This window comes from Lutra lutra, chromosome 7 (genome assembly GCF_902655055.1).
Source record: "Lutra lutra chromosome 7, mLutLut1.2, whole genome shotgun sequence".
In the NCBI taxonomy this organism is placed as follows: Eukaryota; Metazoa; Chordata; class Mammalia; order Carnivora; family Mustelidae; genus Lutra; species Lutra lutra.
Window position 1 is genome coordinate 95,833,911 of NC_062284.1, and position 25,132 is coordinate 95,859,042.

Here is a 25,132-nt window from a genome sequence, read left to right on the forward strand (position 1 = left end):
GAGAACAAACTGGCAAGTAGAATCTATTCGGGAACTGTCCAAAAAGGGGAATCTTTACTATTGGACTCAAACCTTCTAAGTTTCTCCTCCAATAATAGATTTGATGGCCTTCAGCGACCTCAGTTGAAAGCCTTCGCTCACCAACATGATTTTCATTTGGCTTCTTCATTGGTTTGCCTACTGGGAGAGTGAACCTGGTAGACGAGAGCAATGTCCAATCAATTTGCCATTGCAAGTCTAAAAATGGGCACTCTGATCGTAATTTAGCTATCTGTAGCTTACCTACACTGATTCATAAGTGGGACAATCTGCTAGGACCTGCAATTGCATTTTTCATTAGAAATGTCTAACCTGATTTTTGCATTGTTTGTACATGTATGAGTCTTTATGAGTTTAGAAAATGCAAAGTCATCCCTAATCTGCTTTCATTATACTAACACAACCAGGCTTATGAACCTGCAAAATGAGTATTAGAACCTGAATGGCCTTATTTACCAAGGCAAAAATGTGTCTCTTCAGATGACTACCTAGAAAGCAAGCCAGAATTCCCCAGGTGGTATTCTCTGCACTGTTGTGAGGGCTGGCTGTGGCCAATTTGCCTATAAACTCATGTTTTAAAATTTTAAACCTTCATCTGCTCTGCTCTATATCATTGGGAGGGACTAAACACTTGCAGACTATGTTTTCCAGACTCTCACTGGTTTAGCTAATGGCTTGGGAGTGGCATGAGACCAAATTACAGAAGAAAAAGGAAAGCCAAGTATGTCTCCCTCTTCTCAGTCTCTTCTATCCTCAGTGTAACTCATTACCTACATTAAATTTCTTCAGTTCTCAACTCAGAGTTTTAAATAATCAGAATGGGTTCTGTTTCCCTTGTCCAAACCTAAGTGATCACCATTTGATATAAGAACCCGGTAGTACGGGGCGCCTGGGTGGCTCAGTGGGTTAAGCCGCTGCCTTCGGCTCAGGTCATGATCTCAGGGTCCTGGGATCGAGTCCCACATCGGGCTCTCTGCTCAGCAAGAAGCCTGCTTCCCTCTCTCTCTCTCTCTCTCTCTGCCTTCCTCTCCGTCTACTTGTGATCTCTCTCTGTCAAATAAATAAATAAAATCTTAAAAAAAAAAAAAAGAACCCGGTAGTAACTATAACCATCCGTTCAAGAAGTAATAGGTGTGTGTTCATGGACACACACAAACACACATACACACAGTTTCACTTATAAAATCACATAAGTCAGGGGCACCTGGGTGGCTCAGTCATTAAACATCTGCCTTCGGTTTGGGTCATGATCCCAGAGTTCTGGGATAGAGCACCACATCAGGTTCCTGCTTGACAGGAAGCCTGCTTCTCCCTCTCCCACTCCCCCTGCTTGTGTCCCCTCTCTCGCTGTGTCTCTCTCTGTCAAATAAATAAATAAAAATCTTTAAAAATAAGTAAATAAATACATATCATATAAATTAATAAAAATTCTGGTTTGTAATTTTTGGCAAATATACCAGACAACCACACTAAGTAGTCATAAACCAAGTGTGTGACTCATGGTGACTGTCAATGAACAATCAGAGGGAATCAAAATCTCAAGTAGACAAATGGTTGTGGGGGCAGACTTAGATTATGTCTATGTCTAATAACAATCGAAATATTTGTTTATGGTTTAATCTGTAAACATCATATCCTGAGAGAGCTGGTTTAGAATGCTTAGCAATATTCAGACTGATAAACATGGTGTTAGATAAGATGTGATCACAAGATTTACCACTTTGGTTAACTAACATATTGGCCAAGGAACTTACCTGGTTTCCAGGAAGGGGATCCAAATGTATGTGAGAAAAAATATCTCTAGATCACCCATCTTAATTCATGCACCCAAATTCCCTGTGCTTATGAAGTAACTAACTCTACCATTGGGTTTTCTGTTTAGACTCCAATGAACAACAGAAGCTATACTCCTTCAAAAGCTTCTGGGGTGCCTGGGAGGCTCAGCTGGTTAAGCATCTTACTCTTGATTTCGGTTCAGACCATGATCTCAGGGTCATGAGATGGAGCCCCACACTGGGGTCCATGCTGGGTATGAAGCCTGCTTGCTTCTTTTCTCCTTCCCTCTCTCCCTCTGTGCCCCCCAACATGCAAAAAGCTTCTAGCAAAATTAATGAGGACTAGTTGGAAAAGCAAAGTTGAACATGTCTTAGCGTACACATTTTCAAACTCTGTTCTACTTTCTACTGATACTGATTTTTCCCTTTTCTGATAAAAACAAGGATCCATCATCTATATTTTACTTAAAGATAGGGTTTCAACTCTGTAGTTTGGTTTTAAGCAATGAATTCCAAGCAATGAATTACCAGGCTTTTGTCTGATACTTTGTGCATATGCTCCAGTCATGTGAGATCCCAATGTTGCACTATAACATCTGTAATTAAACATGTACACCATTGTCAAAAATGACATGGACTATTTAAACTTAGAATCTTCTCTGACTGAAGGGCTTTAATAGCTTCATATTATTGAGTCCCATTTCCCAAGTGTCCTTAAATCCTTGCTCGATAGTAAAGTAAGAACACACATTAAGTCTTCGAGCCCACCAAGGGAGTGTTTAATGCATTCCTGCAGGCATTGAGGTATATGGCTTCCAACAGTGTCTACACAAGTCAATCGGAAGGTTTCCTTAAATGACTAATTCTAAGAGGTAAAAGGCATAGGCACAGGCAAACACAACTTCATATTTTTTAAAGAGAAGAGAATTAATTAAAATATTGAACAATTAGCCTAAAGTAATAATGCCTGCCACATTCACTCATTTGATAAATAACTGAGATCCTTTATGTGTAAAGCTTTTCTGTTTATTGTCCCATACATTTTATTCTCCACAAGAGGACATTTTTAGGGATTGTAAGAGGATGATACTAATAAGTGTATCAGTACAATAGCCATAAACTAGCACCATCCCAGGAAAATCATAACATATGTTCACTCTAAAGTGATAGAAAATGGGAATGCAAGACCCACTTGTTCATTTCTAGGAGTCCACTAAGTGATACAGGAAGCAGAAAAACAATATGATTATTCTATTTTATTATTTCTTTTTTTTTATTTTTTTATTTTTTTAAAGATTTTATTTTTATTTAGTTATTTGACAGAGAGAGATCACAAGTAGACAAAGAGGCGGGCGGAGAGGGAGAGAGGGAAGCAGGCTCCCTGCTGAGCAAAGAGCCCGATGCGGGACTCGATCCCAGGACCCTGAGATCATGACCTGAGCCGAAGGCAGCGGCTTAACCCACTGAGCCACCCAGGCGCCCTATTTTATTATTTCTATCATCCATCCTTATCATTATTCAAGATTTTCTGAAGTCTTCCCTTCCGTGATTTTATTTGAAATAGCAAGAAGCTTACTATATCATTACTACTACTGTTGTCATTTTATACATGATGAAAATAAATGAAAGAGGGGTTAACTATTACTTCCATTCACAGGGCTAGAAAGTGGAGAAAGTGGCATTCGAAACCATGCAGTTTTGAGTTCAGAGCCTAAAATCTCACTCAACCCCCCAAGCAGCATCCTGTGTCGCATTCATCATGGTAAGAAATGGCCGGGTATTCTCGGACCACATAGAAATGACATTTAAGCTAGCCTCTTTGACCAAGCGAGGGTTTCAGGAAGAGGTGATAAACAAGTCATTTGTTCTATTCGTCAAAAGGCAGGGGTACAGACAAGTAAAAGGAACAACAAATTAAAATCTGTAGGCAAAGCACTACAACTTTCTTTGAGATTAATGGTACAAAGCAGTCATCATATATGATAATGTGCCCTTTAAAGGCAACCCCTGAACATGCCCAGTGATAGTAGGAGCTCTCTAATTTAAACAAACAGGGCCTATATCTTATTAATTGAATCATGTGCCTCCAAAAAGATATGTCGAAGTCTTAACACCCAGTAACTCAGAATGTGACCTTATTTGTGAACAGGGTTGTTGAAGATGTAATTACTTAAGATGAGGTCATACTGAAGTGGGTGGGCTTGTAATCCAATATGACTAGTGTCTTTATTCAAAGACAAAGACACACACACACACAGTGACAGAGGCACAGACTGGAATGATGCAGGTGAAAGCCAAGAACACTAAGGATTGACAGCCACCACCCAAAGCTAGAAGCAAGGAAGGATTCTGTGCAGAATCGCAGAGGGAGTATGGCCTGGATGACACTTTGATTTTAGAATTCTAGCCTTCAAACTGTAAGAGAATAAATTTTTGTGGCCTTAAGCCACCAGCTTGTGATACTTTGTTTGGCAGCCCTAGAAAACTAGTAAGATACACAATCATGAAATTCAGACGCTTGTACAATTTTGCAATTAGGGATCCTTTAGGCTAATCTTAGACATTAGCTGATGTAGAATTTATATATCTCATAAAATGTGTTTACATGTGTTTTATACAATAACTCATGTTATGCCTCTGTGCTGTTTCAGAAAATTCCTTCCAAAATGATTGGCTAATAATCTATCTTCCTGATGGCACTGTATTCAAAATGGTCAGTTGTTCTAATTATACATGGTATCAATGCAAATGATCACTATGCTGCCGACCTGGATGCCTAAAAGTTAATCTTAAAAACCACAGACACCCAACAGAAATGACACTAATTAACGAAGGATTTTGCTCTGCTCAAGCTTATCTAACATCATTTAATGATTTCTGCCAAAGGCAAGTAAGAAAACAAGAAGGTGCCAGGTAGTATGGGATAATGTCTCCTCATGTACCATGAGAAGCAGAAAAAGGAAGAAATCAATGTTTGCTGATGGAAAAAGATAAAACTGTCAGGAAAATAAATGTTATTTTTAGGTTTTTGTTAAGACTTTGGCACTCAGAGAAAATCAAAATAAAAGATTAATAATTCCTAAAAAAAGAATTGATTGAGTCATTCCTAATAACTGTTTTCTCATTTTTCAGTCCTGGAAATACTCACATTGTACAAGCACTTTCCCTGTGTAGTTTAAGTTAACTTTTTTCAGATCACAGAAAGGTTTTTATTCCTTATTGATTTTTTGGAGGCGCCTCTGAGCATTTCAGGGAAAGGCAGTGATGAGCCTAATTCAGAACAAATATGTCATGTTTACAACCAGCACTGATGTAGATTATTAATTACCGCTGATAGGATATTCTTTAGCATGGAATAGATGGGGGGTAGTGGGGCTTTCTATTATTGTACTGAAATTATTAAATTTAAATTTGAAAACTCAATGTATTAAAATCAATTTAAGGAATGATCCATTAGATTGGAGTTTGAAAATTTAGGTAAATCCAATTCTCTTAATGGGTATCTTTATGTCCTAGCCATAAATGCAGAGAATAAATTTCACTCAGTAGGATTACAAGCAGACAACTGCTATATTTATTGACATGCTGCCTTTTGAAAGTGGTAGGGGTGGATATAACTATAAATGACTATTTACATCATGTTGAACGTGCCCAAACGACTCATACTTTGTAAATTTATCTTTGTGCATATATGTAAGTACTTATATGCAGTAAGTGTGTGTATGGATATATACGTATATATCCAAAGTCACAGCACATATATAATATAGACTCAAAAATAGGTCAATTAATTTGACTGTCACTCCACCATGAAAAAAAAAAATTCACTTCAGATTATGTTAAGGTTTGTGAATTTAGATTTGTTGACACTCCATAACTACTCGGAAAAAAGATCTTAAAATCTGAGGGGGGAAAAAAAACATTGTGGGATCTCTACCATTTGGCAATCACCCTAGTTAAATAAAACATACCTGAAAACATGCCAATAGGAATATTATGCTAATAATAAAAAATACAAAATCCAGTTCGTCAATGTCCATGTAAGTATTCAAAACTTCTACAATAAAAGAACTGCAACTGTTTACCTTAAAATGATACATTTCAACTATAAACAACACAACAAACAGATTCTCAACTATATGTTAATAGGCAGTATTGATTTCCGTCTATCTCCTGGAAATGCCCTGATAATTTTAAAGTATTTATTTTATGTCAACTACCATAATAAAATAATGGTTATGATCTTAGCACTCCTATTTATAATACTTCTTTTTTTAAGATTTTATTTATTTATTTATTTGACAGAGAGAGATCACAAGTAGACAGAGAGGCAGGCAGAGAGAGAGAGAGAGAGAGAGGGAAGCAGGCTCCCTGCCAAGCAGAGAGCCCGATGCGGGACTCGATCCCAGGACCCTGAGATCATGACCTGAGCCGAAGGCAGCAGCTTAACCCACTGAGCCACCCAGGCGCCCCCTATTTATAATACTTTTCATTAAAATATGTAGATTTCAAAAGAAGATATCTAATTTCAGACTTTTTTTTAATAAAGATTTTATTTATTTGACACAGAGAAAGAGAGAGAATACAAACAGAGGGGAGCTGCAGGCAGAAGGAGAGGGAGAAGCAAGCTCCCCACTGAGCAGAGAGCTGGACTACTGGACTACGTGGGGCTCAATCCCAGGACCCTGGGATCATAACCTGAGGCAAAGTCAGATGCTCAATCAACTGAGCCACCAAAGTGCCCATAATTTCAGACTTCCACATGATTGTATAACTACAATTTTGACTCTGTTTTGAGATCCATTTTCTGATCTGAGGATCAAATTTTGACCATGACAGGTAAAGCTGTCATAATCAAACAAATCCTCAGTCTGTGTGTATAGTCAATCATCATCACATGAAATTCCTTGTGCATGGACTTATAAACTTTCACTGCTTAGATTTAATCCAAGTACAAGATGTATTTTTTTAAAGGTTTAGAAGAATAAATTATGAATATATAGTCTATACCCATGCTAATTATGTTAATAAGTGTCCTAAGAAAATTTGATTGAACATCATACCTTTGCTAATGACTTGTGACTTTCTCTTACAAGTCTTCAGGAAAAGTAGAAGTATAATAATTCTGATTCACAATTAAGCAACACAAGGTCAGCAGCAAGGATGAAGAATCTAGGGTTAATTGTGTAAATGTATTCCTCATTAGGTTTGAGTCCTGGAAATGGATACTGTCTTATAGAACTGCCCTGGGGAAAGAAAGTCTGAGATAAGAGATTACAAGTAGATAGTTTGTCTTTGCAATTAATCCTGGGGAAAGAGAGTAGGGAATTGTGAAGAGTGTTATAGAGAAGGAAGAAAAAAAACATACAACAAACTGTTGATGTGCTAGTCTTTGCTGAGAGTGACTGGGGTTCCATTCTACTGGGACTCTTGGAGGAACCATGTAGAATGTGTTACAGAATGGCCTGACCAAGGGGGCACATATCAACTGGATCCTACTCCCTAGTGACTGAAGAACCACTTTTCAAACAGCAGTTAGTACTCTGCTATAGAAAGTTTAGTCCTGTTCCAGAATATAAAGTTGTGTGCTGTGACCCTCTTCTGAGGACTTAAGAATCCACACAGCATCCTCATCCAACACCAAATCTGCTACCATTGTAGGATTGCCTGAGCCACAAAGCAGTTTACACTAGAACCTGGACTTGCTGCAGAGCCCTCTCTTGTTCTGACAATGATAATTTTTAAAGTCATGCAATAAAGTCACTTGGAACAATATTTCCAAATGTAATGTATGCAGCCTCTAAAATAAAAAAAAAAGTCTACTATATGTGGGTCCTCTTTCTTAGAGGTATGGCTGTGAGAAGCAACATATTTTTTATAAACTTAAATGGAATGATCCCAGCATGCCTCATTGGGTTCCAAAAAATCTTTATCTATTTGACAGACCAGTAATATCTGGAATACTTTCTCACCCTCTGGCATGTTTATATCTTACTAGGGCATCCAAAGTACTTGTTACTTCCTTTTCAGAAGGTCAAAATGACATGATGCAATCAATATAATGTTTTAGAGATTACTGAGACAATCGAGCTCCCTGTGCACTGTAACATTACAGAGAGTGAGAGAGTTAATTTGACCAGGGCAGAGTAGTACATGTGAACTGCTGTCCATCCCACATGAAAACAAACTTTAAAAATCTTCTGGATGAGAACTGAAAAGCATCCATTTGTTAGATGACTAGCTGCTTACCAGCTAATCTGCTCCAATGAAGACACACCTGACACAGAAGCAGCACTGATTTGATTGTTTACCATAGTCTAGCAACATGTGCCATACTCCACCTGGCTTTTTAGGTATCTTATACATGAAAGAAATTGGAACACAATAGAGATTACCACTCCTTCACTGTCAAAGTTTGGATGGTCATACCTAACCTCTGAAATTTCTTCTGGGAAGAAGTACTACTTCTCATTTAATATCTTGGTTTGGGAAGGAAAATTTTACAGGATTTCACTGGTCCTTCCTACCATATTGACTTTGACTTACTCCACGCATCAGATAACCAATGTGGGGGACCCTGCCCGTTATTAAAGATGTCCCTTCCAAATATGCATTTGGGAGTCTGGAGAAATAACCATAAACCCACTTCTCTGGGCCAGGACTCTGTTTATCATCTGGCTGCTTAAGCCTTCACTCTATTTTAGTATTACAAATCCATTGATTTCAGTGCCAATTGAATCCCTCTCTTGAAAAGCCCTCAAAAAGTCTTGGTATTTCTCTTTCTTCAATGTAAATTATTATGACAAATGGCCACAGGTCCCTTTGGAGATAGATACTATTCTTAGTGTAAGCTTGTAGTGATATTGGTAGATCTTTCCTCAAAGAAACCTGGCTTCCTTTTCAAACAATGAGTGTTTGCTCTGTGAATTAGCTTAGATTTGGAAACCAAATGAGTGATTGTGATTTTTTACTATAGTGGAAAATGTCAACTTCCCTCTTACCTCCTTTTTTCTATTAATATGAGTCAAGTACCACTCTAGTAAGCTACCCGTTTGATCCTGAAAGCCACCATAATCTATCATCCATCACAAAGCCCTGCAGATAAAGGCAACCTGGTTGCTACTCCAACCTTGATGCTCATTACACTATTTATGTCTACACTGAGTCTGTTGGTGAAGTGTTACCACCCAATCTCTGCCATTTTAGAATCCTATCATCCTGCTGATTTTAGAGATCCTGCTTCTATGGCAGCATCTCCTACTGGTCTCCCAAGGACAGTCACCCCTGAGCTTCTCTAAGATGCCAGCACCCATCTGACCAGATAACAAGAGTATCCCTTGTGAACTCTCTAAAAACAAGTATCATATAGTAAATCTGTGCTAACATTCCCACCTTCTCAAGCTTTCATTAAATACATTAACATTTTTTGAGTCCTTATCTGGAATATATGATAAATGTTTCTTATACGCATAAAGACTGTCCATGGAATTAAGCAAAAATGAACTCTGAGATAACTGTAGACAAATTCAGGTCACCTAAGGAGCAAAAAATGACTCTCTGTTTATAATGTAATCCTCATGTAATGAGGATTTTTCATTAAATTTTTCCATTAGATTTTTTAAAAAATTCTTTGGTTAATGATGATATACTGGGAATAAAAAAGTATAAGCAGTTTTGGAAAGTGTTCAACCAAAAAAGACTTCCCATGTTTTGTATAAAAATCAATGGAAACAAAACTACTCTAAGGTATGACTTCAACCATCAGAAAGACTGTAAGCGCTTCCTCCTAAATGAGCTATGGTGAGTACATTTACCCATGTAACCGTGAACTTAAAGAAGATACAGATCTCCAGGAGAAAAGAGTAGGTCTGTGCATATGTGTGTGGGAGGACAGACTGTGAAGTAGTTACTGACATGGAATTTGTGATTAATGTATGTTTGAATACAATAAATCCTAAAGCCTATCCCACAACCTATCCAAAGAGTCATTGTGAAAATATTAGTTGTTTTAGTTGGAGAATCTCTTACGTGATATAGCAGACAGACCCAATATAGATAGATTCATCACAGATGAAAAAAGTACATTGTATTGAATTCTATAAACCATGAGAAGGAGTAGATGTGATGATCTCTGTTTAGATAATTGATTCTAATTCTGCCCATTAATTTGGACATAAATCCAAAAATCAAATACATCAGTTTTTCATGTGCATGCATTAATATTATTGTAAGAAATCTAACAGACTGACTCAAAATAATATGGAAATATGAACCAAGATGTACAAAATATTTGCAAAGGACAACACACAGATAGTGGTAATGGTTTCAAACTGAAAAACCTGTTAGGAAGGTTTGCTAGGATTTTCATTATGGTAAGTTTATCACTTTAAAATCTGCATACAAAATTAACAAGGATAAAAACATCAATAACTCAGCAACAGGCTTGGCAGTCAAGAATACATTTACATAGCAATCAAATGACTGATATGATCCCATTTTAAAATTGAGAAATGGTCTTATCCCTTTTTTTTTAAATTTAAAAAACAAACAATCCCTAAGGATGAGCTGTAATAAACTAGCAGGCAATTTTAATGCTTCTTAGGGTAGTATTTTGGATATACATAATTATTTTTTAAAGAATGGTTTTCAAAAATATTTTAGTGATGAAAAATAATATTCAAAAGAAATCTCATCTAGAAAGCCAGCATATAAAACACATAAATGTAGAGCTATTTTGGTTTGATGATCATTTTCATCTTTGTTTTGTTTTGTCTTTGAAAACACCCAAATATAATACCCATATTTGTTATTAAAACAAATTCAAAAACCTTTACATTATTACATTACAACAGAACCGTCTTTCTGTTTGAGAAGTTTGAAATATTCAAAGTGTCCTACTGAGAAGTCCTTTGTAAAAGTTTCCCACATGGGAAGTTGACCACATGGTTTTATGGCAAGAGAAAGGAAATGTAATTCAAATTTCAACATTTATTTGGGTGGGAGACATGAAAAGCTCATTTTCAACATCAAAGAAAGGGAAACATGTTTGAGGCCAGCCAAAGAAACACTGAAAAACAACAAGGGAGTGACTTGCTTTCCTATATAGCAAAGGATAAAGTAAAACTACAGAAATTAAACTAGCATGGCATGGTATAAGAAGAGGTAACTAGAATGATAGAATAAAATAATGCAGTTTTGTCCATGATAAAGATAGCACTTTAAGAACTTTTAAAAATGCTTTAATGTTTAACATTAAACATTATATAATGTTAAAATGTTTTTAAAAGTTCTCATCACAAGAAAAATTTTTATAACCATACATTAATTAGACCATATGTTAACCATATGTTAATTAGACTTAACTGTGGTGATCATTTCTCAATGTTTACAAATATCAAATCATTACATTTTACATGTGAAACCAATATAATGTTAATATATGTTATAATGTTGATACAAGGTTAATGTAATGTTAATATAATAAACAATATAATGTTAATATTATAATAACGTGTTAATATAATTTTAACTAATATAATGTTACACCTGAAACTAATATAATGTTCTATGTCAACTGTACCTCAATTTTCTTTAAAAAGAGAAAAAAAAACATTTTAAAGCTATAGGGTGGAATGTTAACTATCCTGTCTGGATCAGGACAGAGGGAAAAAGAGAGAGAACACTAGACTAATATTCACACTATGGACAACATGTTTCCTAATGATTAAATCATTAAGTATATAAGCAGCTATATAAGCTGTTATTTAAAAAGAAAGCATACAATGTACAATATACTGATATGAAAGAGATCTACTAAACTATGGACAAAATTCAGAAACCAAAGATGAAAAGATTTAAATGATTCATCTTTTTAAAAACAAAAATCTCTGGATAGAAGTAACATAAACAATATTAAAAGACAAATATGCTCTGGTAGATAAAATTTGCAATGTATTTTGCAGACAATTAAATTATTTTTATGGTGAATAAAAAGTCCCCACAGGTCCACCAGAAGACAAGCGGCTAACCAATAAAAAAAGAGAAGTAGATAAGAACAATCAATAGATGAAAGATGAAGAAATGATTGATACATGTGTGGGAATATGTTCAAATTGATTAGTAATTAAGAAAATGAAAATTTAAACATCACTGGAGTATAATTTACCCTCTCACATTAAATCGGCAAAAATATTAAAGATCCACTTATGCTAAGGAAGCAAGAGTCACCTTTAACTGGCTAAATTCCATTTTGAAGAAGGAAATTATCCCACAACGATGTTGGCATACATGTAATAAAGATGTGCATAAACACATACACATTCCAGAAGTGTTCCCTAAATTATTATTTGTAATAGTAAAAAATCTATAAGTAATTCAATTTTGAGCAAAATAGCAGCAATTACATGTGTCCAATGCACACATAGAGAGTACAATTCATCCTTTGTGAGGCTAATGCTCTAAGTCAGTGGTTCTCAAATTTTAGTGTACATCAGAATCATCAGAGGGCTTGTGACAGTGCAGATCCCTGACTCCCATACAGGAAACATCTCCTGATGTCATAGGCATAAGAAATTTCATTTCTAACCAGTTCTCTCCAGGGATCACCCATTGAGAACCACCAGGCTGGATCTATACTTGCTGATTTGGACACAGGGCCAAGTGAAAAATTCTAGTCACAGGATAATACATTTCATTGTCTAATTTAAAAAAATGAAAATAAAGCATTAACCTATATAATCATATTTATGGAAATGCACTAAGAAAGGACTGCAAGACAATACATCCAACTATTTAATGTTAACCTCTGGGAGGTGGGTGGGAGAAGATAGGGAACACTGAAATTAAATATCTCATTGTTTAAATCATTTACAAGAGAACTATATTCACAATTCATTTGGTACTGATGTGACAATATTGAGAGAGTAGAGAGGAAGGAAAGAAGGAATAGGAGAAGGGAGAAAGGGAGGGAGGAAAAAGAAAAGGAAGAGAAAGAGAGTAGGTAGCTGAATCCTGAAATTATGGGCATCTAGAGGTAATACTAGGTTGGTAGGTTGTCCAACAAATCTTTACCTTCCTGCTTTCTTATCTCTCCATCTATCTTTATAATAAATCCTCATTAAATAAAATAGTGTGAACATAGTTCTAGTCCTTGCAAGCTAAAAAAAAAAAAAAAGGTAATTAGCAAAGATGTAAAGTCTCTAAGGAGTATTAAAACACAAAGACTGAAATTTATTTAAATGCATCTAATTTAAAGTAGACATAAGCTAAGAACCATTTTTTTCAATCTACTTATTTTCATACTTACATATTCAATACTAAACCTTAGAGTCTTAGTATAAATTACTTAGAAATTATAAAAATCCAGCATGTTTTATTATGTGTTGGCATCATGCTTATAACATGCCAAGTACATATATACATGTGTGTGTATATACATAATACATGTACCTATATATTTACAATATACATTTAACTCTCAAAAGGAGTCTATGATTCAGGCATAATGGTTACTGTCACCCCTTTTATATCACCCCTTTTATACAGATAAGAAACCTGAGGCACAGAGAACAGAGAGGTTGAGGAACTTTCCAAAAGTCACTCCAGCAGGCGCCATGGATCCAGGGTTCTACCCAGGCAGTCTAAGTCCCACGCCATGCTATGGAACACAGCATAGTACTGTTTTCTCCTTCATTTAGTTCCTTTGGGTACAACAGTACTCAGGCTATCACGCATTGCCAGATGATATATTTTTGAAGAAAAATTTTTTTTTAAATCTAGAAAAAAATGCTGCCTTTGAATACTTCTGGAAATGGAGACCTTTATGATTCTCGTTGCCAACAGAAAAGGCAACAGATTGAGAAATCTCCTGAAGAGCGCAGTGAGGAGCTCCTCCCTCCCCCTGCATTCCCAGCTATCATCATATTCAGATTAGACAACACAGCAAGAAGGGCATTCCAGTTTCATGATCCCAGGCAAGAAGAACCATCCTCAGGACCAGCTGCCACCAACATGCCCTTTAGTGTTTGGCTAGGATGCCAAGGCCCAGCTGTTCTGTCAGCTTTCTTTATACAGTTTGTTGACAAAGAAGAGGCCCAGTTAATTTTTCAAACAGGCAATATAAACTGAAACTGATTCACCTGCAAATACCTGAATTACTTCTGGGAATGAAGAAATAACAATACTAAAATAAATTTTTCGTAGGGTCAGAACACATTGAAATGGTTCCAGCCATGGAATTGCTTAGAAAAAAAAAATAAACAAATAAGGTAATAATCTACTCCTTTGTTCCAGAACTTATTTTGGATCGGCCAGACATCAGAGATTACAGTCCAGATTGTGAATCATTACAGAGAAAATAAGAAATTCCTAGTATTAAGGGAACATAAAGATGGAGATGAGGGAGAGCAGAACAGCAGAGATGACTTTTAAAAAAGATAAGAAGTTTTATTTTTAAGCAAAATTCGTAGTTTAGAAGGTGCTAAATTTGGCCATTCAATACAGGAATAATGGAAGCATTAATGACTTTTCTCCTGCCATAAACCACCTCTTACATGGCAGGTTGTGGGTTCTTTTAGGTTTGTATGGAGACTCCTATTTTGACCCCAACTTTTTGATTCTGGAATTTTTATTCTATGTATATCAATAGAAAAATTAAAATCAAATCATCACAACACTAAATTTTCTTTGAGATAATATTTTTGAGTTACTGCTATCATTTTTAGTTATTTTCACTGGACTCCATTGCTTCCTGTATAAATATTAAAATAAAAATCTTTACATATCAGCTTGTCTATATCAAATTTTAATAACTATCATTTCTTTTTAGGTTTAGCTTTACAATCATTTTTTTTCCTACCAAGTCTAATCATAATGGGTCAAATTTTGTAGAACTCAATTTTATTAAGACAATTTTATTCATCAATCAATTTTCAGTTAAAAGCAAATGTTATAATTTGCAAATTAAGCCACTGTGAGTTTTAATTTTTAATATTATTTTAATAATTAATAACTATTTTAACAACTATTTTTTCTAAGATTATTTTGCTAACAGCATATCATTAAATTTTATTAAACATATTTTACCATTTTAGTTCTAGTCACGGTCCTATCTATCAACCTATTGTTTCATTCTGTAAAGTTCACATGATTATTTTTATTTGTTGCTCAGGTCAAAATGGTAAGGTTCAACATCTTTGAGTATTACGAGGTAAGGATGGTAGGAGCAAAAGACAAGATTAAAATGATGAGCTCATAAAATCTCCACATCGCTCTTTACTTTCTTCTATGTAGTGGTGTTAGCTGGATTTTCTTTTTCTTCCTGCAACACTAATACTTAAAATATGTAACTCTGCTACCAGATGAGACTTCTTTTCCATTGTAGTTTCTGTGTTGACTACTGGTGAATATTTTGAACGAGTCAGGTTAAATACATGACAATAAGAATTGGCAGTTAGTGACTAAGAAATCCTGAATATTCTGCATTGTATCAGAATTTAATTTTTTCATCATAAAAATCACATTTCATCACAGCCTAACTATATTGCCTTCTACCAAACCCTTTCTTTCATGCCTACAAACTTTTTTCTGTTCATTATTCATAATTTTAATGTCTTTGAAACTCTCAATTTCTGTTCCTGCTACTAAAATAGCTTATGAAAGCTGTAGCAGACGACCCTGAACAACAAAATGCATACACCTGCAAACATTTGTTTTTTAAGCTTTCTATGGATATAATGACTAGGAATAAGGAAAGTACATGTGACCTCGTGCACCACATTCTTCTGAACAAATGCTTCCTCAGCTGCAATTATGTCATCATGAAATCATGCTCCACATTCTAAAATAAACTCATTGCCATATGAATTGTTATCTGACTGAGATATTTTTGTAGTTGTCTTTTAACAGCTTCCTTAGAAGTGTCTTCCAAATTTCTCACAATACCAAAACAAAAATTTCTTTCTTCCTTCATCTTATCTGAGTGAGTATGTCAAGCATGAATGTTCAGCAATCACCCTTATCCTACATTGCACACACACAGTTACTTAAATTTCACACACACACACACACACACACAGGGTTTTGGTTTTTTTTTAGCTAAATCTTCAAAATACACAGTTTTGACTTCCAAGAAAGATCAAATATCTTTTTCCTCAATGTCACGGTTCGGGACTCACCTGTGGACGTGGATGTCCTGTGACCAGACAGGTCAGTTCTAGGGTTTCTCCTTCCCGTATGGTGTAGACCCTTTCCGAGTAGCGCTCCTCCTCAATGTTACAGGCCAAGCCTGAATGCACAATACGAACCGTTGGGGGAGCTGTTGAGTCAGGAAGAAGGGAGACAAGATACATAAAAAAAATAAGTCAACTGTCCTCCCATGAATCATCCTGGTTGTACAAGAAATTCTTATTAGACTTTAACACAGTCAGATCCACCAGTCTGAACACTTTGAGCAATCCCAAGGGATTAAAGATATTGATGGACAGAAAGCTTCAAATTTATCTAACAGTCACCAAGACATTCTGAAAATGGCAAAGGGGAGCAGGACGATGGGAGAACACTGGTGACTTAGAAAATCACCATCATTATAAGACTACATGATAAAATCTGACTGCTAAAATGTAAGAGGTCCCTTCCTTTCTGAAACCCAAAATTTAATATAGTAAAGGATGATGTCCAAAATTCAGGTAGTGCAAACTCAAAAGACCATTAGAGAGGAAAAAAGAATGTGAATGAAAGCTACTGGCATTTTTCGGTTAATTTAATAAGCCTCATGGTGCAAATAGGGAGCCAACAAATGAGAAGATTTGGTTATGAAGAACTGAAACCAACTTGGTTTTTAATATTTATAGACTCCTCTGTTGATATGAGATGATCAGTGAATTAAGCCACTGAAGAAGGCAATGAATCATTAATGCTCAAATATTAAATTCTGATTCAAGAGACATAGTTCTCATGAAGTTATCCAAATTCCTAAGTGTAATTTTCACCTTTTTCAATACCATACAGGTCAATAAAACCTGACGAGCATTCACTGACTTACAAATCATTGGAAATCCACTATATGCAAAATGAGTCATGAGAAACACTTGGATAATCAGATATGTTTCCTGTCACCAAGGAGATGACTGTCAGTCACTAGTTTCAAATTGGAGATCACCCCATTCGTGAATCTAGGATTTTTGTTTGAAATAAATACATTTGGGAGAGGAGAAGGTTTTTTTTTTTTAATTATTATTATTATGTTCAGTTAGCCAACATACAGTTATTTTAAATAAAGGCAAGTGGGACGGCTCAATCTATAGGTAAAGGACGAATAATCTCTAGAATTTCCTGTAGCAATCTCAGCCTAAACAACAGTATTGTTGGCAGAGGCTATGGTTTCTTAAAAATTAATGAGGGGGCACCTGGGTGGCTCAGTGGGTTAAAACCTCTGCCTTCGGCTCAGGTCATGATCCCAGGGTCCTGGGATAGAGCCCCTCATCAGGCTTTCTGCTCAGCGGGGAGCCTGCTTCCTCCTCTCTCTCTCTCTGCCTGCCTCTCTGCCTACTTGTGATCTGTCTGTCAAATAAATAAATAAAAATCTTTAAAAAAAATTAATGAGGACATACTTGGAATTTTTTACTTAACATTAAAAGGATCATGAATGTTATAGAATCTGGATAAACTTGGTGGTTCTATGGAGGAAATAAAATGAATATAAGTCCAAATTATGGGAAAATTCCTTCTGGAAAAAACCTGTGTTCTGAAAGTAACACAAAAGAAAGTTTCCAACATCTATGCTTTGTTTTATAGAACCATATGTATACAGCACTCTTAGTATTTAACAACTGAAAAGAACGTATTTTATAAAGCTTCTCAATTTCAAGCAGAAACTGAAGGAAAGAAAAGCCTACTTATAGATAATAATGCAACTGGGTATTTCAAGATTTTTCTGGATATCCAAGCCGAGTCCTGTTCTTCAACTTTCAAATTCGGAATTCCATTCTCCAATACTCTGCATCAAGTGAAAGGCAAAAATTTCCAAAAGCAGGATAAGAAGATGAGAATTTAGTGGTTCTTATAATCACTATACAGAAAAAGCTCCCCAGAAACTTTCTTAAAATACAGATTTCAGGGGCGCCTGGGTAGCTCAGTGGTGTAAAGCCTCTGCCTTTGGCTCAAGTCGTGATCTCAGTGTTCTGGGATTGAGCCCCACATCAGGTTCTCTGCTCAGTGGGAATCCTGCTTCCCCTCCTCTCTTTCTGCCTGCCTCTCTGTCGACTTGTGATCTTTCTCTCTGTCAAATAAATAAATACAATCTTAAAAAAAAATACAGATTTCAGAGGTATGGCCAGAAATCTGTTGTGTATGCAGAAAACCCTAGGAATCTGCATTTTTACCAAAGGCCCAAATGATAGCAATGCCAGTGCTACTTAGACCAGATGACTAGGATAATTTTCTAAAACTTACAGGTGTGTGTTGGCTAAAGGAAAATACTCCAAGGGATAAAATATCCTTCTCCTTTTAATATTTTCAAGTAACTAAACTTCATGCTGTGCATTATTTTACTGGTTTGGAAAATTAAATGATGCTCAAACAAATCAAATGTTTTGTCTGGTCTATAAAACCAATTTATCAAAAAAATTGTAAACCATGTCGTTGGACACTGTCTAGACATTATAATAATTTGTTTAGTTTTATGACATTAGAAATTCTTATCTGCAGTGTTTTTCTGGGTGTTCTGATATATTTCACATAATGTTTCCTATAAATCATTTCCTACGGTGATCAAATTTAAACTTCAATTTAGATAAGTAATACTAGAGAGCTACTTATTTTTAAACATCTATCATACAAAGTATATACATATTATAGAGGTTGACAAACTGATGACAATCAATAAAAATCGGCAAAATATAAATAGAAAATATAGATTCATTACTTTGAAATATATTTCCATGCCAAATTTAGCTTAAGTGCTAGCACGTGTCTACTAGTACATCTACATATAGAGTAGCAGGACATTTTTCCAGCTTAATTTATATCTTATTTTTGTTTTAACTTCAAATCAATGAATAGCATTGTTATTTTTAAGCTGTAGCTTTCCAAATCAGCATGATGCAAACAGGTAGCTTTATTTAAAACATTTAAATTATACAGGAAGCACATTGTGTTCATTTACAAGGGTTAATTTTCAGCTATTTTCTTCTATATTTTAACACACTCTTGGAAAAGGTAATTGCCTATATGAACCTCCCATCTCTCTTATGGGAGGGTGGAATATTCTGCCAAATTTTAGGAGTGGAAGATGTATTTTTCCTAGTATGCATTAAAATATGTGCAGAGTACTTTTGCTGCTCAATGATAAGACGAATATTTTGGAAGCTTCCAAGAAGCTTTGGTCTGCAGAAAGCTCAACTGAAAAGGTCTTAGCTCATCCAGGTCATCGCTCTTATTTCCAAATTGAGGACATCCAGTGACCTGCTCACAGGCTTGGAGCTACTTGTGGCCTACATGAGAGCAGAACCAACGGTCCTTTGTTCTTTTCTCTACTTTGTGCTATTAAAATGATGTCTGACATAGTTAAATTAGGATTCTAAATAAGTCCTAAGCTAAACGTACACTAGACTAGGAGAATAAAAAAGAAGAAAAAAAAAAGACTGAGAAACTGCTCATGAAGTTGTTAGAGCACCATAAGTAGATGAGCAATGTGAATACTATAATTGCTACAAACAACGATTGTAATGTTTCAATTCACCATTCTGCCTCCAGTTACTGCCAAACCCAGGAAATCTCACAACTGCCAAAATAGTATTTTGTAATTCCTATTTTCATCATGTGCTTTTCCTGCCTAGGGATTCATGATGTCTACCCATGACCCTTCACAGAGTTCTAATGCCTGTAGGTGCTCTGTAAAGGTCCTCATACCAATTATAAAACCCGAAATCCTACTTCTCTGTAACATCAGCCCAACATCGGTGAGAAGGTAAAAAGCACCAAGATTTTAAGCCTTTGATCTCACACACAGACTTTCAAGCATATATTCATTGAGCAACCACTATATATCACATGTGACAGCCTTTGCTCACGATATCCTCCCATCTAGAATTCCCAGACTGATATTTAGATCAACGTTCCTGAAACCTTCTTGGATTATTTAGCAATGATTCTCTTTTCTTGGCTTCAGGAGAGAGGTACTGCCCAGTGGTTCTCCTTGTTCTTAACACACTGACTTTGTATTAAGCACTTCGTTGCTGAGTACCATTTTAGACATATGCCCCACACCACGTGATTCAGAGCACAGACTATGTTTATATTTAATAATTTATTTTATTTTAATAATTAACTTGTAATTTGTTTTAGCAAACATCACTATGATGATACCAACATCCTAGTTCAGCAAAAATATCAACTATTATTGCACTGAATTTATTTACTCTAAATATAAACTCAATTTGCAGTACTATCACTGAAGCAAGTCATCTTTTATCCTCTGCCTTGTAGAAAAAAGCCTCAATTCATCATCCAGAAATTGGACTAAGGGTTATGAGTCCCTTTGCCCTGTAGAGTCAGCAATGAATTAAAATGTTAAAATATTGCCTGAGACTCTTATTCATCCAAATTTGTTTGAAGTAAATCAAATCGCATTACGTAAAATCCTTTCTAACACTAATCACATCAACTTCCTTAATTCGAGTAAATTGGCTTTGGGTTCAAAAGGTCAGCCTAAAAGGGCAAAAGAGAGACATTCTTTTATCTTGTTAGAGTATACTTTTGAAAGTTAAACCAAATTCTCTCTGTATTCTGTTGGAGAAAGAACACAAATAAATTATTCTCCAATGGCAACAACCAGGAGCATTTGTAAGCTTTCCTTCTCATATACAGGCTTTCAAGCTTGTGTTTACTGAACAATGGCTATAGATCAGGCATTAGGCTATGTTCTGGGGATATAAAACTTAATGCCATGAGTTGTATCTTTTAGCAGCTTACAACCTTTTGGGTCCATCCATTTTAGAAGGAAGGAAGGAAGGAGGGAGGGAGGAAGGGAAGAAGGAGGGAAAGGAGGAGGGGAGGAGAGAGGGAAGGAAGGGAGGAAAGAACAATTACGGTTGAATAGGATAGGTACTCTAACAGAAGAAAGTGAAGAGTAGTTGAAGAGGACAAAGCAGAAGATACCTAAATCTGCCTGGAGGGTTCCAATGTGTTTCACAGAGTCAATGACATGTAATGTATGTCTGCAAAAACGCATGTGAAGAGAACAAAGGGAAAGGACATTTCCAGAGATAGGAAGCAGTGTGTTCAAAGGCATGTCTATAAGAGACTGCCTACAGTATTTAGGAAATAACTCCATTAAAATGTGGTCCATGTAGTTTATAACTTATTCTGAATTTTGACAGTGGCGCCACTCTCTCAAGTTGCCATTATGTGTCCAGACACAGCAGAGACACTGTATAGCTCTGGGAATGGAAATGAGGCCAGAGACCTAATTTAGAGGTTTTGTTAGACATTAGTTGAAGATTAACTGAATGTAGAGCGAAGGAGGAAGAGTTAAGAGGACACTGAAGTTTATACCTCGATTAACTAGGTAAAAGATGATTTAAAAAAATATATTTATTTGAGAGAGAGAGAGAGTGAGAGCAGGGGACAGGAATAGAGGGAGAGAGCTACAAGCAGACTCTGCACTAAACAAGCAGCCTAAGGCAGGGCTCAATCTCACAACTCTGAGATCATGACTCTAAGATCATGACCTGAGCCGAAACCAAGGGTGAGATGCTTAACTGATTGAGCCACCCACGTGCCCTAAAAGATCATGGTTTTAATAGAAAATGCTCCCTTGAGCACCTTCCTAGTTCAGTTGGTAGAGTATGCAACTCTTGATCTCAGGGTCATGGGTTGGAGCCCCATGTTAGGTCTAGACCCAAGAAGGAAGGAAGGAAGCGGGGGGGGGGGGGATGAAGGAAGGAAAGAAGAAAAGAGAGAGAGAAGGAGAGGAAGGAAGGAAGGGAAGAAAGAAGGAAATAAATGCTTTCTTGATCGCTAGGGACTCCACATAATTCACTCATGGGAGAGATTTGAGATGAGGAGTTCTGAGCCCAAATCATGGAGGACTTTATTAAACTAAGGACTTAGCTGCAAAGCGTTTAAGAAAGAGACACTTTTGCCCGCAGCTGTCCGGTAGCAGGCACCATTCCTGAAGGACTCATTGTTTTTAGCCAGTAAATAGGTTTGGTATTTGGAGTCTTCTCTCATCTAAGATCACCAAGTAAGAGCTCTGTACTCTGGTAAATCCCTCAAATCCCTGACGCAACGACTCTCTGGGAATTCAAGTTGCCAATATAATCTTGATGCTTTTCAACACCAGGTCAAGACAGCTTATTCTTGACATAGACCACAGATATCCTGGAATAGGCAGTGTGGAGAGGGGGATGCTCAGTGGCCCCCTCTTAGAAGCCCTGGCGACTCTGCACCAGCATGCCTCACACTTTTTTCAAGAGAGAGAGGTCCAGAGACACAGAGACAGAGACAGGGAGAACATCTCACATCTTACTGCTCTCATGCATCAAGAGATAAAACAAGGGCGCCTGGGTGGCTCAGTGGGTGAAGCAGCTGCCTTCGGCTCAGGTCATGATCTTCGGGTCCTGGGATCGAGTCCCGCATCGGGCTCTCTGCTCGACAGGGAGCCTGCTTCCCTCTCTCTCTCTCTCTCTCTGCCTGCCTGCCTCTCTGTCTCCATGTGATCTCTCTCTGTCAAATAAATAATAAATAAAATCTTTAAAAAAAAAAGAGATAAAACAGTTGACACTTATTTAACACCATTCTTGGCAAAGCATTCAGTTTTGCTTTTAAAGAAATATAACAATAACCAAATTTATTTCCATTTTTCTATTGAATTAAGTGATTACATTCTTTCATAAAACACTTCTTAGTCTTCTACAACATCTTACATTTAGCTAATTGACATTAACAATAATTGGCCTCTTCTGCTTATTTCACAATCTCCAATATAGCACATTTGAGTAGTAATTTTAAAACTAAAAATAAAAAATGGTGCCTTCCTTTCTTATTTTCTGTCTTTCCTACCCAAGTCACTAGTTTAAGATAGTAGTTGAGTCTTCTTCCCCTTCCTTTTCTTTTTTTTTAAAGATTTTATTTATTCATTTGACAGACAGAGATCACAAGTAGGCAGAGAGGTAGGCGGCGGGGGGGCAGGCTCCCTGCTGAGCAGAGAGCCCGATGCAGGGCTCAATCCCAGGACCCTGGGATCATGACCTGAGCTCTCCCCTTCCATTTTTAACGATGATCTCCCAACTCAAATTTTCAATTAAGTATTGTATCTATAGGCATGGTCCATAATTATCCCTCTTGTTGTTTACAACCCTTTGCCTAATTTTCTCCTTAGGCTCACTACATTACATATTTTGGTATCACGGACACAGACAGGGAAGAAGAGAATAGAAAGATCTGGGAAAGGAGATGAAGAACTCAGTTTCAGATGCTGATAGTGAGCTGACCAACAGCTGAAAAGTCATAACTGGATACAAAAACCTACTGCTTCTAAATAGTAGTGCATTGTTGACAAAAGAATAGGTGAAATCTCTAAAACAGAGAATTTTTAGAATGAGAAGTTAGGAGGATAATGACAGAAACATGACTAGTAGGAATTCTTAATAGAGGCCAAGGAAAAAGACTTACTATGTTTCTAAAGTCAGAAAAATAAAAGAAAATGTGGCGCTTTAAAAGTTAAAGAGATGCTGAAGCATAGGGAACTGTCCAAAACTCACTTACAACAGAGTTGTAAATTAGGAGGATCACAGACAAAAGGTCATTGCTTATGACAGCTAGGATGGCATTGGTGAATTTTGAGTGAGATACAGTGGCAGAGTAATGGGGGTCAAAAGCTGAATGAGATAAGGTTTGATTGAGAAGGAGAGGTCTTAGTAGGTCAAACTGAGCTTAGGACAAAAAGCAAAACTGCGGTTGAGGTTTACCCATGTGTAAAAAAGAATGGTAAGTATAAAATGGAATACTTTAACAATATTATACCACCATCTCAGGATTGCAGAGACTAATTATTTATGTTACAAGAAACAAACCATAATGTTTGTATTTCCAATATAACCATTTTTTTTGCAATACCTGACTATTTTCTACTATTGTTCATCATTCTTTTAAAATTAACTTCCCTAAAATCCCATCTTTTTTCTTTTCCTTCCTTTTTCCTTTTCTGTTTACTCTTTTCTTTAAAAAGATTTTATTTTTTTATTTGACAGAGAAAGAGAGAGGAAGCGAGCACAAGCAGGGGGGAGAAGCGGAGGGGGAAGGAGGCTCCCTGCTGAGCAAGAAGCCTGATATGGGACTCAATCCCAGGACCCTGGAATCATGATCTGAGCCAAAGGCAGACGCTTAACTGACTGAGCCACCCAGACATCCTTTTATTTACTCTTTTACAAGTTCGACTTTGCCAACCTTTGTACCACATATGCAGAAATCTCTCAAAACTACCTAATCTCTTCTGTAAAAATAAAATCAAGGTTAATCCCCACACCACATAAATATGCTTACATGAATTCATATTTTAAAACCAGAGATAAAACAACAGTATTCATTCTCCCATCAAGGCCTCCTCTTGTGTTTCCTTTACACTTTAGTGATTAGAAATAATGGTACATCTTCTAAGCCATCCTTCTGCCCCTGCTTTGCAGTCTTCAGACCACAGCAGCCTGACTTCTCCTTATTGATTGTATTTGTAAAAGAATAAGGCAGGAAAATAGAAGGTGGTAAGCTGCTAATTTTATCATTATTTTGATCTTCTACTTCTCCTTCAGTCTTAGTTTATGTGCCTTTGCTTCCGTGAAACTATGAAGACCTTTATGAAATTATACCTTACTGTACATTTCAAAACAATATAGACTTATTACATCCTATTCAGTATATAATAGGCATTGGCGAATTGAATATAAATTCATGAATATAAACACATATCAAACATGCACATAAACAGAACATTCAATTTGTATGTGTATTCTAACAATAGTTAAAATCCTTCTGTCATTATCATTTAAGTAATCCTAAATAAAGCAATATTCTGATACAAAAACAGTATACAGTTTATTTTAAATAAGCTTTGAGCTCAATAAAAAATAAATAAATAAGCTTTTAGCTTATTTGAGTTGTCTGATTCATTGATTCATTTAATTACTACTATTTCTGCATATATATGAACTTATTTCCCTACACCTTTCCCATCAACCCTTATATTTTGTTAACACAATATTCCCATTCCACTAGAGAGAAATACTTTTTCATCTTTAATTTGATGAACTATAAAATAAGTGCAA

General features: G+C 36.2%; 1 protein-coding gene across 1 annotated transcript in view; it reads right to left on the bottom strand.

The window, feature by feature from the left end:
• MDGA2 (MAM domain containing glycosylphosphatidylinositol anchor 2) overlaps window positions 1-25,132 on the bottom strand; it is an 888,742-nt gene that overhangs the window by 501,092 nt on the left and 362,518 nt on the right. Inside the window, exon 2 of the mRNA XM_047738228.1 lies at window positions 15,989-16,128. Within this exon, the coding sequence (XP_047594184.1) occupies window positions 15,989-16,128 (140 nt within the window). The remainder of the gene's footprint in view (window positions 1-15,988; window positions 16,129-25,132) is intronic.